The sequence below is a fragment of the Cnephaeus nilssonii genome, assembly GCF_951640355.1.
Source record: "Cnephaeus nilssonii genome assembly, chromosome: 19".
Taxonomy (NCBI): domain Eukaryota; kingdom Metazoa; phylum Chordata; class Mammalia; order Chiroptera; family Vespertilionidae; genus Cnephaeus; species Cnephaeus nilssonii.
In genome coordinates this window covers 38,920,305-38,933,262 of record NC_137090.1, presented here as the reverse complement: position 1 = coordinate 38,933,262, position 12,958 = coordinate 38,920,305, and the positions used below count along the sequence as shown (strand labels likewise).

The window sequence follows — 12,958 nt, the reverse complement described above, 5'->3', positions numbered from 1 at the left end:
CCGCACTTCCCTGCTTGGGGTGCCTACTTGTCCACCCTCCAGGCCATCCCAAGCACCAGTTCCAGATCAAGAACCATACGTTTCCCTGGAGGTTAGTAACACCACTGAGGCCTGTCTGTGGCCCGCAGAACTAGGAGTGAAGGTGGGTGCTTGCTCTCACCTGCAGCCTCAGAAACGCAGCTTTCCTGTGCTGTCCAGGTGAGTGGGACAGAGGAAAGGTGTGGGTTTTCCTGAATAGTATTTCCTACTCTTAAGCTAGGATGCATGCTAATGGAACCCACTTCTCTCGTCTTGCCAGATTCTCCCATTCTCCTCACATTTGATGGCGCCCTCTCCTACCTTGCCTCCAGCCCAAATCAAGGCTTGGGGCCCAGAGAATGAGAAGACCCCCTCTCCAGGTGGTGCTGGAAGAATCTTCCTAATTTGAAAACCCAACTGAATTTCTCCTGCTCTGAACTCTTCCCTGGGTAGAGGATAAACACTTGAGCATGACAATCAAGGACTTCTGTGCACTGATCCATCGAACACTTCAGCTTCATCTCACAAACACTTCACCACCTGTGTCCCGGCAATTGCACCTGCTCCCCAGCCTTTCCTGTCTTGTCAGCCAGAATGGCCCCACCCCCTTTCCCCAGCCAGTCTGCTACTGTGCACAGGTCTCTCCTCACCCAGGCAGAGCCGGGTGCTCCAAGTTACCGAGCACCAGCCTATTGCTCCACTCCCAGTTCCCCGAACTGCTCCTGTGCCATCTTCCCCTCTGGACTTGGAATTCCTTAGTATGACTTAGGCCTCAAGTGTCTCAAAGTGGCCACAAGGCCCAGGCCAGCATGTACATGGAGCAGGTAAAGACCGGCAGAGGTGGGAGGGCCCAGCACGATGCCAGGCTGCTGAGCCCCACTTCTACCAAGAGGCTCTGCCAAGAGGACAGCTCCCACCTGCTGCCTGCCTGTCCCCTGACCTGGCTCACAAGCCTTCAGACTTTACTGCCCAACCCTCCTTCCAGTTGACCTTCTCATACCCTTTTATGCCCCAAGAGGTTTGGGGGCTCCTAGAGGCCAGGGTCTGGGAGTCACGCAGACAAGGCAGCCACTCTCCCCAACCTAGTGCCCAGATCAAGTCTCTGGCTCCTCAAACTCCAGGGCTTTGGGAGTCTGGCTCCTGTGCTCACTCCCCCAAGCCCTCCCTCAGAAATGCACCCCCCACACACATGCAGGTCAGCCTTCTCTTCTCATACTCTTTATTCCCTCCCTCTTTAGGCCACAGAAGCAGTCACCAGATCCGAGGCTCTCCTGGGGATTACGTGAGCCGACTTGTGCTGACTTGTGCATCTGTCGCATTCTTGGGCAAGTGGCTGGGAAGCAAGACACAGTGCCTGGGTTTTGGTTTCCCTCACCCAGGCAGCTGCCACAATGAGACTGATTTACATCGCGTTTTCATAAAACCAGCAGGTGCTTTTTCTTTAATAGTTTTTCTTAAAAACTCCAGTTTCTGTTCTCCAGGGGCATCGCTTCTTTGTCCAGTCTCCTCCCCCTCCAGCCCTCACAACTCTTCAAATTTGGGGGTAGTGTTATCAATCCAATGATGAGGTCCTCAGTGAAGTGGAGGAAATCCAATTTATTATGTCCTCTCATTGCAGACCCTCTGACCATCTTGACAGCTTCCGCTCTCTCTAGTCCCTCAGCTCTGCCTTGGTTTCCCTACTGAGAAGGGGAATCTTCTGCTGTCCTATGTGTCCTGAAACTAACACCCAAGAGAAGGCTGGAAATTCTCAGGGAGTTTCTCAGCTTCCTCCAAGGCACAGCCAGGGACAGAGAGGTCACGAGGATCAGGACAAGCAGGGTGAGCTGGAGCAGGGGTAGGGCAGACCAAACTCCTTTACGGCAGAGGAAGGAACCACACTGTGGAGGGAAAATAAATAGAGGGGCCCAGGGCAGCAGTCCAGGCCCCCCAGGGGCACACTGACTGTAGGAGCAGCAGGCGAGTGGGAGCCCAGCACAGTGGCTCCAGGCCCCTCGCCTGCCTCAGCCACTGAGGAAAAGACGCTTGTAGGCCTTGTTCATCTGCTCCAAGAAGATGAAGGTGAGGACGGTGTGGGGGCCCAAGCGGGCATAGTACGGTGTAAAGCCCTTCCACAGGCTGAAGAAGCCCTCGTAGCGAACGACCTTCGCCAGCACATCCTAGACAGGCAGGTGGGCAGGACACTGGGGCTCGGACCTGGCCTCTGGGGCCCTGGCCCTCATACCCAGCTACCCTCACTGTTTTCCCAGGACATCCAATCCTCCAGCCCAAGCCCCCAGCCCTGTTTCCTCACCAGGCCGTTTTTGTATTCCGGCTTCCCGTCAATCATTCGCATGTTCTGGATCCTGAAGGAGAGAAGGTAGGGGCGTGAGAGACACAACGAGGGCCCTCCCTTCCTTCTCCAGGCCCAGGCCTGCAGACTCACCGGGTCTTGACAATGTCCACGGGCATGGAGGCAGCAGTAGTGACCAGGCCACTGATCATGCTGGCACAGAAGTGCAACAAGATGTTGTCAGAGAAGTAACCTGGGGGAGATGGAGCAGGGAGTGGCAGTCAGAGCCCGGCTCAGGCCAAGCTGGGAGCTAAGGGCCCAGCTCTAGGTCTCACCTGAGTCCAGTAAGAACTGCTTAGACTGGGAGTAAGAGGCGAGCTGGGCAGCATTGACGACGACCGCCCGAGCCATGGTAGGGATGCAGCCCTGGGTGGGGAGTGGGAGAGGATTCAGAAATGCCTGGGACCTGACCCCATCCCTCAGGTCTCCAGCCCCTTCACTCACCCTCCATAGTGTGGGGACCCCCTCCTCCCGAGCGATTCGAATCAGGGCATTAAACACATTTTTGTAGCCACGGCGTTGGTCAGCTGGGAGCCTGGTGGGAAGGCAGGGAGAGGCCAAGCTCAGGACAGACTATCCTGTCCCACAGGAACAAAGAAAGGGAATCCAGAACAGATGAATGCTCTGCTTGAGATTGAAGATAAGTTAATCCTTAATTCTAGATTCCAAGGAATGGAGCTGGAGGCGGGCTCAGACCTGGAACTCACCGGCCATCGGCAGTCATGCGAATAAGAGCCACCTCGGCTGGTGTTCCCACAAAGGCACCAGTTGCACCTGCAGTCATGCCAATCAGGGCCTTCAGCAGAAATCCAGGAGGTGTGCCATCAGCCCCAGTCAGGCGTTCAAACAGCACAGTATAGATGCCAAGGCGAGTGGTGGTGTAAGTGGCCTGGCGCAGTAGGCCAGCTGACAACCTGGGGAGTGAAGGGGTCAGTGTATTAGGCCAAGGTCTGGAGCTGCCAACCCGTACCCTAATCCCCATCCTGTGGCCTCAATACCCGGTGTAAATGCCCCTCAGCCCTTCTGCCTTAAGGATACTGGTAAGGGCATGGAAGCTGGTTTTGTACTCCCGCGTTTTGGCTCCTTCCCCGCTCAGCTGCATCCGGTTCTTCACCAGGTCCAGGGGTTGTACAAAAACTGTAGCTCCCATCCTGGGGGAAGACAGGGGTAGAGTCAAGGTGTCCCAGATCTACCAATGCCTACTGGCACCTGGCAACAAGTCACAAGGGGCAGGGCCTGCCATACGATTGACTAAATGTTCAGGAGGTCGTTGGACATGTGTATAAGACATAAGTCAATGCGTGTATCAAGAGTAATGGGTCTACACCGTCCAATGATCCAGCATGCAATGAAAGTGCTCCATAAACTCCAAGGGGGTCAAGCAGTGACGGGACTGCATGCAGTCCGACCCATTCAGGACCGGCAGGAGTCATGCAATGACCTGGAACTCCATAAACCCGGCAGAGCCAAGCAGCGGGTTGAGAAATTCAGGTGGCCGCCCAGCGGGAGCCGTGCAATGACCCCGCATGCAGCCTAGTAAGGGCCCTGCAATAGGTAAAAATATCCTGGTATCCCATCAAGGACCTCGAAGAACACTGAGGACGGCGCTGACCCCGTGCCGGCTCAGTACACTGCAACAGACCCCAAGATGAACTGGGCCCGGTTCCTTGCACCCGTCCCTTCCTCCTCTTTACCATCCCTAGGGCCTGCGCTTACCCGGCCAGGCCCCCAAACAGGAACTTGACTGACTTAGGGGACGTACGGGGTTTCCCGTCCATCCCGCCGGCCCCGGGACTCGCCGTCGCCGCCATCGCTACTCGATGGCCCTGGACACCCGGTCCCGTGCACGCGCGGCCCCGCTCGCGCCCAAGGTGACACCACGCGCAACAGGGGCGAGGGCGCGCGCGCACAGGCCGGCAGCTCCGGGGTCCCGAACCACGGGGATGACGGCGCAGGCGCGCAGCGCAAAGGTGGCCGGGAGTAAGGCGGAGCTGAAGGAGGAGTTCAAAGATGTACTGCGAAGGGGTGTGGCTGATTTAGGAAGTCAGAGCACAGGCGCAGTTTTTACCGAGTTGGAATCGCGGGAAAATAGAGAGGGTGTTTGAAGATCTCGCGAGATCGGGTAAACTACGCTCGCCAGAGTTAGGAGGTGTCTCGCGATAGATACAGCAAGCTTCAGCAGGTGGGAGGGAACTGTGATGAGGTCTCTCGCGAGACCTTAAGGTACCGCGACAGCGGCAGCGGCCAGAGGGAGGAGAGGTTTGTAAACTGGTCAGCTACAGGATTCGGGCTGTAAGAGGGAAACGACTGGATCGTCTTCTGGGACTTCAGTGCTTCCTTCATCTCCACAGGCACTCCCTCCACCTCTAACCTTTCTTTTTAACCGGCCTTTTAGGACCGGAAGTCCTTCATCTTGAGCGTCCAATGCTGGAAGCGGCCTGACTTTCTTTACCGGAAACCCTTTTTCAGGACCTAGGAAGACGGCCCACCTAGCCGGAAGTCCCACCTCTTTGAGCTCCCCCACCCTCCCAGAAGTTTTTCTGTCACCGGTGTTTACCTCCTTCTCCTTTCCCCGTTTTATCCCCATACTAGAAAAGGATACATTTAGTGTCTACCTCCTAGGTCCACTAAACGGGTTGGATATCTCATTCCCCGAGCCGGGGTTCCTTCCCCGTATCTCCATGTAGCTGGGAAGTGGAACCTGGGGGTGGTTGGACCCCTAGGGTCCTGGAGGGGCCGAGAGGGCGCAGAACTCTGCTTCTGCTCCTGCTACCAGGACGCGGCCTCAGCCTCTCCCTTCCCGCTGCCATGCACCCTGCGGCCTTCTCGCTTCCTGTAGTTGTGGCCACTGTGCTGTGGGGAGCGGCCCCCATCCGGGGTCTCATTCGAGCGGTGAGTCAAAGGGGTAGATGGGGGAAGGGCGCTTGAGGGAGAGATTGCAGGCTGAAGGGGAACATGCAATCTTTTGTCCGCAGACCTCGGACCACAATACGAGCATGGACTTTGCAGACCTCCCAGCTCTCTTTGGGACTGCCTTGAGCCAGGAGGGACTTCAGGTAATTTTTTTCCTTTTTTCTGTTTCCTTAAATCTTCCATCCTGGGTTGAGGAGCCATACCCTTGGATGAAGCTGGAGGTAGGAAAAGAGTCAAGTTAGGAAGTGGATTAGCACATCTAGCGTGGAATCCAGAATCTAGAGGGAGAAGACCAAGCCTACCCTAAGAAATCTGAACCCTATGAGGGAGACTGAAAGTGGATCAAGATAAAAGGCAGAGAGAAGTGGTGCTTACAGTAGAATCTCTGGGGTCAGCTATTGGTTTATATGATCATGGACAAGTGAAGGCTCTCTGAGCCTTAGTTTGTTTTACTTTAGCATGGGATAATAATAGATGTTATCTCAGAGCTATTGTGAGGATTAAATAAGATAAACGAATTTTGTAGTACTTAATCACAAAGATGCCCACACAGCAAAAATTGGGCATAGATATCAGTGTAATTGTTTGTAAGATGGGTAATTAGAAAATTAAAGAGAGGTGTTAAAAAACAAAATTCTAGCCTGGCAGGTGTGGCTCAGTGGTTGAGTCTTGACCCATGCACCGAGAGGTCACAGGTTCGATTCCAGGTCATGGCACATGCTGGTTGTGGGCTCCATCCCTGGTGGAGGCTGTGCAGGAGGCAGCTAATCAATATTTCTCTCTAATTGATATTTGTCTCCCTCTCCCTTCCTCTCTCTAAAATCAATAAAAACACATTCTAAAAAACACACAGAATTCTACCGAGTAAATTTTAAAGACCTTCCTGGCTTTATCCAATGACTTATGAATTGGGCAATAACCTATGTAGCAAATAGAAAGTAACTCCAAAGAACTTTACATATTGAAAGATTTCATAGGCAGAAGGGAGCAGGACAAGGGAGTTATATTAGCAAAGAGCTGGTTGTTTTTGGCAAGGTCACCTTTCTTTAGGGAATGGCAGGGGGTCTATCAGGCAGATTACTTCACTAGTGCTGACCAGGTAATTCCAGAATGGCTTAAGATTCCATTCTGTGAAAGGCTGAAACTGTAATTAAGTTAGGTATTAAGTCTGTTTGGTGACATGGGCCTTGGCACAAGTGACTCCATTTTTTAAATTGATGTTAGAGAGGAAGGGAGAGAAACATCAATCGCTGTCCTCCCATACACACCAGGGATTGAGCCCACAACCTAGTATGTGCCCCGACTGGGAATGGAGCCTGTGACCTTTTTTGTATATGGGATGATACTCCAATCAGTTGAGCAACACAGGCCAGGGCCCTGTTGCCTCTCTTTTATTTATTTTGTGTGTGTTGCCTCTTTTTTAACAGAGAGGAGCATGTTCTGTATGAGTATGTACTGGAGACGGGATTGTGAAATGGAACTTGAGAGAAAGTGACATGGATAAGTGGAGAGTTGATGTACAATCAGTGGGAAACTGGAATGCAGAATTTGAAGTAGCTTGGAGTATGGGGTATAGGTTAGCTCATCTGGGACACGGACAGGGATAATAGGATGGTCTGGTAAAAAGATGTTGTTTGATATAATTTCATCTTCAGGAGGCTGAGAAGAGGTAGATTTCTGACTTATGTGGGATGCTCAGACCCCAGGAATGAGAAGGAAGTAGATAGAGAACATGCAGTATGTAGAGGCCAGTGTGCTTGGTGGGACCTCTGGGGAGCAGAACCTAGGGAAGTGAAATCCAGCTGTTGTTTACTTCTCTTCTCCAGGGCTTTCTTGTGGAGGCTCACCCAGCCAATGCCTGCAGTCCCATTGCCCCACCACCCCCAGCCCCGGTCAATGGGTCAGTCTTTATTGCACTGCTTCGGAGATTCGACTGCAACTTTGACCTCAAGGTTGCTGAATATGGAGTGGGAGCTGGGAATCCGAGGGTAAAAAAATGCACCAGGAATGAAGGGAGATAAGACCCATAATGGCTCCTTACCCTGTCTTGTCTCTCTAGGTCCTGAATGCTCAGAAGGCTGGGTACGGTGCAGCCGTGGTACACAATGTGAATTCCAATGAACTTCTGAACATGGTGTGGAATAGTGGTAAGGTTGGACCTGAACGGCTGGGTTTTCAGTGGAACTCAGACTTAAGAGATGGTGGATGGGCTAGAGAATTAGGGGGAAGAAGTCAATCTGTGGGTGGGATGGCACAAAAGAACCAAGTGCCAGGATTACCAAAGGATTTGAGTAAAGGCTCCAGTCCTCAGTGTAATGAATGCCCCGATCCCTGCAGAGGAAATCCAGCAGCAGATCTGGATCCCGTCTGTGTTTATTGGGGAGAGGAGCTCCGAGTACCTGCGTGCCCTCTTTGTCTACGAGAAGGGGTAAGATGTGTCCCTCCTTCCCACTCTTTCTTCAGCACTTCCATGTCAATCTAGAGCCCAAGCCTCAGGCCCTGACTGTCTATTTTTCTTCCCACCCCTTTTCCATCCATGGGCCTTACCCAGAGTCAGTTACTTTTTCTCTTCTTTGTCATTTTGCTTTTCCTGCCCCTGAAACTGATCTTCCTTTTCCCAGGGCTCGGGTGCTTCTGGTCCCGGACAGTAGCTTCCCATTGGGTTATTACCTCATCCCTTTCACAGGGATTGTGGGACTGCTGGTTTTGGCCATGGGAGCCGTGATGGTGAGTAGCTCGGGGAGCATGATGGGAAGAGCTGAGGCCTTTAAAACCAGACTGGATCTGGAGTTTAGAAGCGGGGATGCTTTGTACTGGATTGTCCAGTTTTGTTCCCTAAGGCTGATCTGATTCATCCACTCCCTTTCCCCAGATAGTTCGTTGTATCCAGCACCGGAAACGGCTCCAGCGGAACCGACTGACGAAAGAGCAACTTAAACAGATTCCAACACATGACTATCAGAAGGGTGAGAGGGATAGGGGAGCGGAAGGCCTTCCCCATAGCGAATGGTTCTGAAGGAGTTTGAGCCCAGGAGATAAGGGGCAAAGAAAGATGGCAGGGAGATGTCAGCCTGAGATGCCACCTTTCCTCCTTTTACCCATACATACAATGAAGACAGGATAGAATAGAGCAGAAGATGAGAAGTAAAGATGACTAATGGAGTAATTGGGGGAAAAGATGAGGACTAGCCTTGATTGTAAGAGAGAACAAAAATGGAAGGAGTGGGGAGGATTTCCTCTTGAGAACAGGTGAGGAGGGGCTAGGTCTTTAGGCCCAGGAGTCTCCATTGCCCAAATAAGGCAATAGAAGCCCTGCCCTCATTTCCATTCCTCCCACTCCGGTATCTCCACCCTCACCCCTCCCCGGATAAAACCCACTTCCCTTCTTACCTCTGCTTTTCTTTGTGCCTTCTAAACCTCAGTTCCTCATGTTCTACCTTGGCCTTATCCTGCAAGTCCCAGTCTTAGCTCTTCCACTGGCCCTATAGAACCAGGGGAAATAACTTGCAAGGTTTAGCTACCCACAGGCCTTCCAGAGTGAGTTCTTACGGGCCCTGGTCCAAAGTGGCTCAGTAAAAGGACTTGGTTTTTCTCCCCCCAGGAGACCAGTATGATGTCTGTGCCATCTGCCTGGATGAGTATGTGGATGGTGACAAGCTGAGGGTACTCCCCTGTGCACATGGTGAGGCCCAGTTCCAGTGCCCATGTCCCACTCCACCAGCAGGCACCAGTTGTTTCACCTCATTCCTCTCGGCAGCTTATCACAGCCGCTGTGTGGACCCCTGGCTCACTCAGACCCGGAAGACCTGCCCCATTTGCAAGCAGCCTGTCCATCGAGGTCCTGGGGATGAGGAGCAGGAGGAAGAAACTCAGGGACAAGATGGTGATGAGGAAGGGGAACCAAGGGACCATCCTGCCTCAGAGCGGACCCCACTTCTGGGCTCTAGCCCTACAACACCCACCTCTTTTGGCTCCCTAGCCCCAGCCCCACTTGTTTTCCCTGAGTCTTCCACAGATCCCCCACCCTCCTCTCCCTCCTCATCTGCCATCCTAGTCTAATAACCCTCGTCACCCCCACCCTGGTGACCTATTTTGCACAGCCTTTCTCCTCTAGCCTTCTATGTGGAAGAATAGGGGATATTCCTACCCTGGGTTTCTCCCTTACCCAACCCCATCCTTTTGAGGGGGTTGGTACAAAGGGACTGGGTCTTCAATTACTGGGTTAATAAAACTGTTTTTGTTGACTAAGGAAGGGGAAGATCATTCTCACACAAGTGAACCTCTTACCCACTTGGGAAATTGCCCCCTTTTTTTGTATAAAGGGGCAAGGGAGTTCTGGAAGAGACTAACCTAATCATGGGGATAGCCCCAGCATTTTGTTGTGAATCAGAGAGGGGGAGCCCCACCCACAGGATGACTCAACTGGCCCTGCCTTGCCCGCAGGCTGGGGCCCATTCTCTGGTCTGGATGGCTCCATTCCATTACCCACTAATGCAGCTAGCACCCTGCGGACCTAGGGCCTAGGGCTAGAAACAGGCGGCCAGATAGGCAGAGGCAGGTGCTCAGTCCTGGACTTTGTAGTGCTTCAACCCTTCCTGCTCCTGGCCCCAAACCAGGACCAAGGAGGCACGTCCTGGTGACTGCCCTCCACCTAGGCTAAAACCACACCGCACCTTGTTAGAATCTTTTTTATTCAGAAAAAAAACAAACAAAAAACAAAAAAAAATTGTTTTCCAATCACACACGGGAGGGGTATGGGTAGGGGGAGGTGTCTTCCATCCAGCCCTGGCCCCCAGCCCATGTGGTTTTGGCAGCAATAAGGGGTATAGGGTAATGGCCCAAAAAATAAAAATGGTACGTGTGTGTGTATGGGAGGGAGAGGAGTGCCAAAGCAGTGGGAAGTGGTAGGGGGAAGGGAAAGACGAGGTCAGTACTGGGAACGCCGCAGGTGGGAGGCCATTTCATAACATTTCTTGTTGATGATACCACCGTGGACACCTTCTTTGCCCATCAGCAGGACTAGCGCTGGAGAAAAGAGAGAGGAGGCTAGGACCCAGGTGTCACAATGCTACCCCCTGCCAGCTGTTGAGCAGCTGTCCAGCCCTGGGGGCTGTAACCCAACCTCATCTCTCCAAACCCCACCCCCCCACACACAGGCAGGCTAGGCTGTCAGTCACCCTGAAACAATAGAGCTTTTCAAAAAAATTTTAAAAAACGGGGGGGGGGGGGGGGTGTCAAGCTAAAAGACTGGAAGCACACCACTAAAATTTAGGGGGTCAAAGGCTTATAGACCTGACTCCTGTTCAGGCTAGAAATGGATATGGATGAGCCTGCCAACCTCAAATTTTAACCAAAGGGTTCAAAAGACAACCCCTAAGTGCTGACTACAGCCAACAGTCGGCCTCCTCCCAAAAAGGAGTTTCTCACCTGAAAAGGCTCAAGGCAGGAAGAAACTGAAGAGGTGCTATAGTTCAATTTCTTTATATTGTAAGACAAAGGAACTAAGAACTGGAGGGACTATCCAATATCCTAATACCCAGCAGGCTGGGAGTATATACTGGTCTGATCCCTTCCTACTGGGGAACCACACAGTGAAAGAACCCGAAGGATTCACAGAAGGCTGCACATTAGGGATACTGGAGCTCCAGAAAGGTAAGACTCGGAAAACTCACTCTTGGCAGTCATGGTGACAGTGACGTTGAAGGTGGGGGCTCCCCCGGTGCTCTTGGTGCGAAGATCCATGGTAAACTCCCCATCCTGCAGCAGTGAGTCCCGGATCACAGAACATTTCTGGCCCCCGACTGTCAGCCCATTCACGAAAAAACTTGACCGGTCTTTGCCAACCAGGACACCAACTTCAGCTGGCTGGAAGGGGAACCAAGCACTCATCAAGTTAGTACACCAAGGTTGCCAAGTTCTCCAAGGGCATACCTGCTTCTCACTTCTCAGGAGCTAGGATCCTCTGGGGAGGAAAGGTGTGTATGTTAGGTGCCTTGTACTCATCTATGAAATCTGAGAAACTCTTAGGACTTTTGGATGTTAGTCCACAAAAAGATCAGGATCCTCAAACCTAGAGAATGGTAATATGAAAGATGGCATATTCCTCTGGAGACTTGGAAAGCAAACCCAGGAAATAAAGGGCCAAAAGCCAGTGAGGAAAGTGGAGTGGAATGGAGTGGGGAGCCTTTGGATGCTCAGAACTCTCCTTCAGGAAAAGCAGAAGCTAATAGGGGAAGAGAGGGGGCGGGCAAAACAGGAGAAGCAACTTTGTCCTTATTTGGTCAAAGGTTCTGAGGGAGTTGTTAGGGGCCCGGACGCCTGGGTCTCCAAGTAACCTAGAGTTTAGGTCCAGGTACCTAGGCCCCAAGAGGAGGAAGCAGATCCCTGGGGGCTTTCCGGGAAAGTTGGAAAACTTTTGAAAGGGGACCTGGGCTAGACCCAGCACGCCAGCTCTCGGGTATAGATACCCCAAGGAACCTTTCCACCCCTCCCCCTTACACCCCAAATCCCCACATCCGGTCCCCTCCCGCCCGGAAATCCCCTTCCCCCCCATTCGAACTTCCGCTCCCCCTCCCCACTTCCGGGCAGTGTGGACCTGGGAGGTAGTGATGGGGACAGCAGTGGTCACTCCTTATTCCTTTACTTATACTATCCCAGAACTTCTCACAAAGTTCCCCTGCTCCCGGCCCCGAAGGATGGCGGGAAGGGAGGGCGAGGGGGCTTCCGGAACTGGTCTCGCAGGAATGCTGAAGTCCACCGTGCGGACTTGGGGACGTGAGGCGGCCCAGCCTTTTCCAACCAAGTTGGGAGGGGCAGGGAGCCCACAGAGGACCGGCATGGAACCTCGGCCACGCTCCCTCCCGCATAAGGGGGAACAATGGTGGAGGGGGCATGAGTTGGCGGCCGGATGTGGAGCTCGGGGGTCCAAGGGTCCCCCCGTCCCTTCTCAATCACAATCCCCGGTTGGAACTGCAGCGCGTGCCCGCCCCGCCCTGAACGAGGCGGAAGTGGGCCGCCGCACCGGGCGGCGCACCCCTCCCCGCCCTGTGCCCCGGATGTAACGCCCCGTCGCGGAAAGCGGGGCGGCGGGCTGGATGGGAGACGCCGCCTGGGGCGTAGCACTTAGGGGGCTACCGAGGGACCCTCACGTGCAGCCGCCATTCGCGCCGCTTCCAGGGCAAGGACCGGGTCACGGCCTTTCGCAGCCCTTCCCAGACCGCACCCGCCGCCACACAAGCCCCTCCCTCAGGGTCCAAGCTCGGCCGGTACCCGGACCGCGGAGGCCTCGCAGTACCGTGATGTTGACGAAGGTTTTCCCGGGGACGGCGGCCCAGACGGAGGGCGAGTCCTTATAGCCCACGATGGCCGCGTCCTGACAGGTCCCGTCCGCCATGAGGTTGTCGATGTAGGCGTTCCACCCGGCCATGGCGCTGCTGCTGGGGCTGCTCTCGGCGCTGCTGCTGGGGCCGCGGGCTGGGCTCGGGCTGGCGGGCGGGGGGAGGCGGAGAGCTCGGGGCACGCGCTGCCGTCCGGACCGCGGCTCTGCTAGCTGTGCAGCAGCCCTCGCACCGCCACTTCCTGCTCCTCCCCCCCTTCTAGATTTTTATTTGCAAAGGGCGGTAGGGGCGGGGCCTGCTCCCCATTCCCTCCCTACCTCCCCCCTGGCCTGCCCAGATACCTAACTTTGTGCAAATG

The 12,958-nt window shown here is 53.9% G+C and overlaps 3 protein-coding genes across 4 annotated transcripts; 1 reads left to right on the top strand and 2 right to left on the bottom strand.

The window, feature by feature from the left end:
* Positions 1–1,230: 1,230 nt before the first annotated feature.
* SLC25A11 (solute carrier family 25 member 11) lies at positions 1,231–4,319 on the bottom strand. The gene is made up of 8 exons (XM_079797936.1): positions 4,067–4,319; positions 3,349–3,501; positions 3,058–3,264; positions 2,795–2,885; positions 2,626–2,716; positions 2,444–2,543; positions 2,312–2,363; positions 1,231–2,177 (listed from the first exon to the last, which is right to left on the bottom strand). The coding sequence occupies exons 1-8, from the start codon at positions 4,159–4,161 to the stop codon at positions 2,022–2,024; spliced, it is 945 nt and encodes a 314-aa protein (XP_079654062.1). The 5' UTR covers positions 4,162–4,319; the 3' UTR covers positions 1,231–2,021.
* A 122-nt stretch (positions 4,320–4,441) lies between these two features.
* Positions 4,442–9,515, top strand: RNF167 (ring finger protein 167). 2 transcript variants are annotated; one of them, XM_079797934.1, is made up of 9 exons: positions 4,442–5,242; positions 5,326–5,406; positions 7,090–7,215; positions 7,323–7,410; positions 7,601–7,691; positions 7,885–7,990; positions 8,136–8,229; positions 8,865–8,945; positions 9,021–9,515. In XM_079797934.1, exons 1-9 carry the CDS (start codon positions 5,159–5,161, stop codon positions 9,320–9,322), a joined length of 1,053 nt encoding a protein of 350 aa, XP_079654060.1. In that variant the 5' UTR covers positions 4,442–5,158; the 3' UTR covers positions 9,323–9,515. The 2 variants fall into 2 exon arrangements, with proteins under 2 accessions (XP_079654060.1, XP_079654061.1); XM_079797935.1 differs by having other exon boundaries at positions 5,085–5,242; positions 7,090–7,163.
* Positions 9,516–9,937: 422 nt separating this feature from the next.
* On the bottom strand, positions 9,938–12,834 carry PFN1 (profilin 1). The gene is made up of 3 exons (XM_079797937.1): positions 12,558–12,834; positions 10,936–11,128; positions 9,938–10,288 (listed from the first exon to the last, which is right to left on the bottom strand). The coding sequence occupies exons 1-3, from the start codon at positions 12,687–12,689 to the stop codon at positions 10,191–10,193; spliced, it is 423 nt and encodes a 140-aa protein (XP_079654063.1). The 5' UTR covers positions 12,690–12,834; the 3' UTR covers positions 9,938–10,190.
* Between the last annotated feature and the right edge of the window lie 124 nt (positions 12,835–12,958).

Bases quoted from the DNA above. Each gene is read 5' to 3' on its own strand.
- SLC25A11 (XM_079797936.1), bottom strand. From the start codon at position 4,161: ATGGCGGCGACGGCGAGTCCCGGGGCCGGCGGGATGGACGGGAAACCC. The intron at 2,886-3,057 runs GTGAGTTCCAGG...CCTTCCCACCAG, and splicing joins CGCATGACTGCCGATGGCCG to GCTCCCAGCTGACCAACGCC. The intron at 2,717-2,794 runs GTGAGTGAAGGG...CTCCCCACCCAG, and splicing joins GGGTCCCCACACTATGGAGG to GGCTGCATCCCTACCATGGC.
- RNF167 (XM_079797934.1), top strand. From the start codon at position 5,159: ATGCACCCTGCGGCCTTCTCGCTTCCTGTAGTTGTGGCCACTGTGCTG. The intron at 5,243-5,325 runs GTGAGTCAAAGG...TTTTGTCCGCAG, and splicing joins TCCGGGGTCTCATTCGAGCG to ACCTCGGACCACAATACGAG. The intron at 7,991-8,135 runs GTGAGTAGCTCG...CCCTTTCCCCAG, and splicing joins TGGCCATGGGAGCCGTGATG to ATAGTTCGTTGTATCCAGCA.
- PFN1 (XM_079797937.1), bottom strand. From the start codon at position 12,689: ATGGCCGGGTGGAACGCCTACATCGACAACCTCATGGCGGACGGGACC. The intron at 11,129-12,557 runs GTACTGCGAGGC...TTCCCCTTCCAG, and splicing joins AAACCTTCGTCAACATCACG to CCAGCTGAAGTTGGTGTCCT. The intron at 10,289-10,935 runs GTGAGTTTTCCG...TCTTTTCTCCAG, and splicing joins TGTCACCATGACTGCCAAGA to CGCTAGTCCTGCTGATGGGC.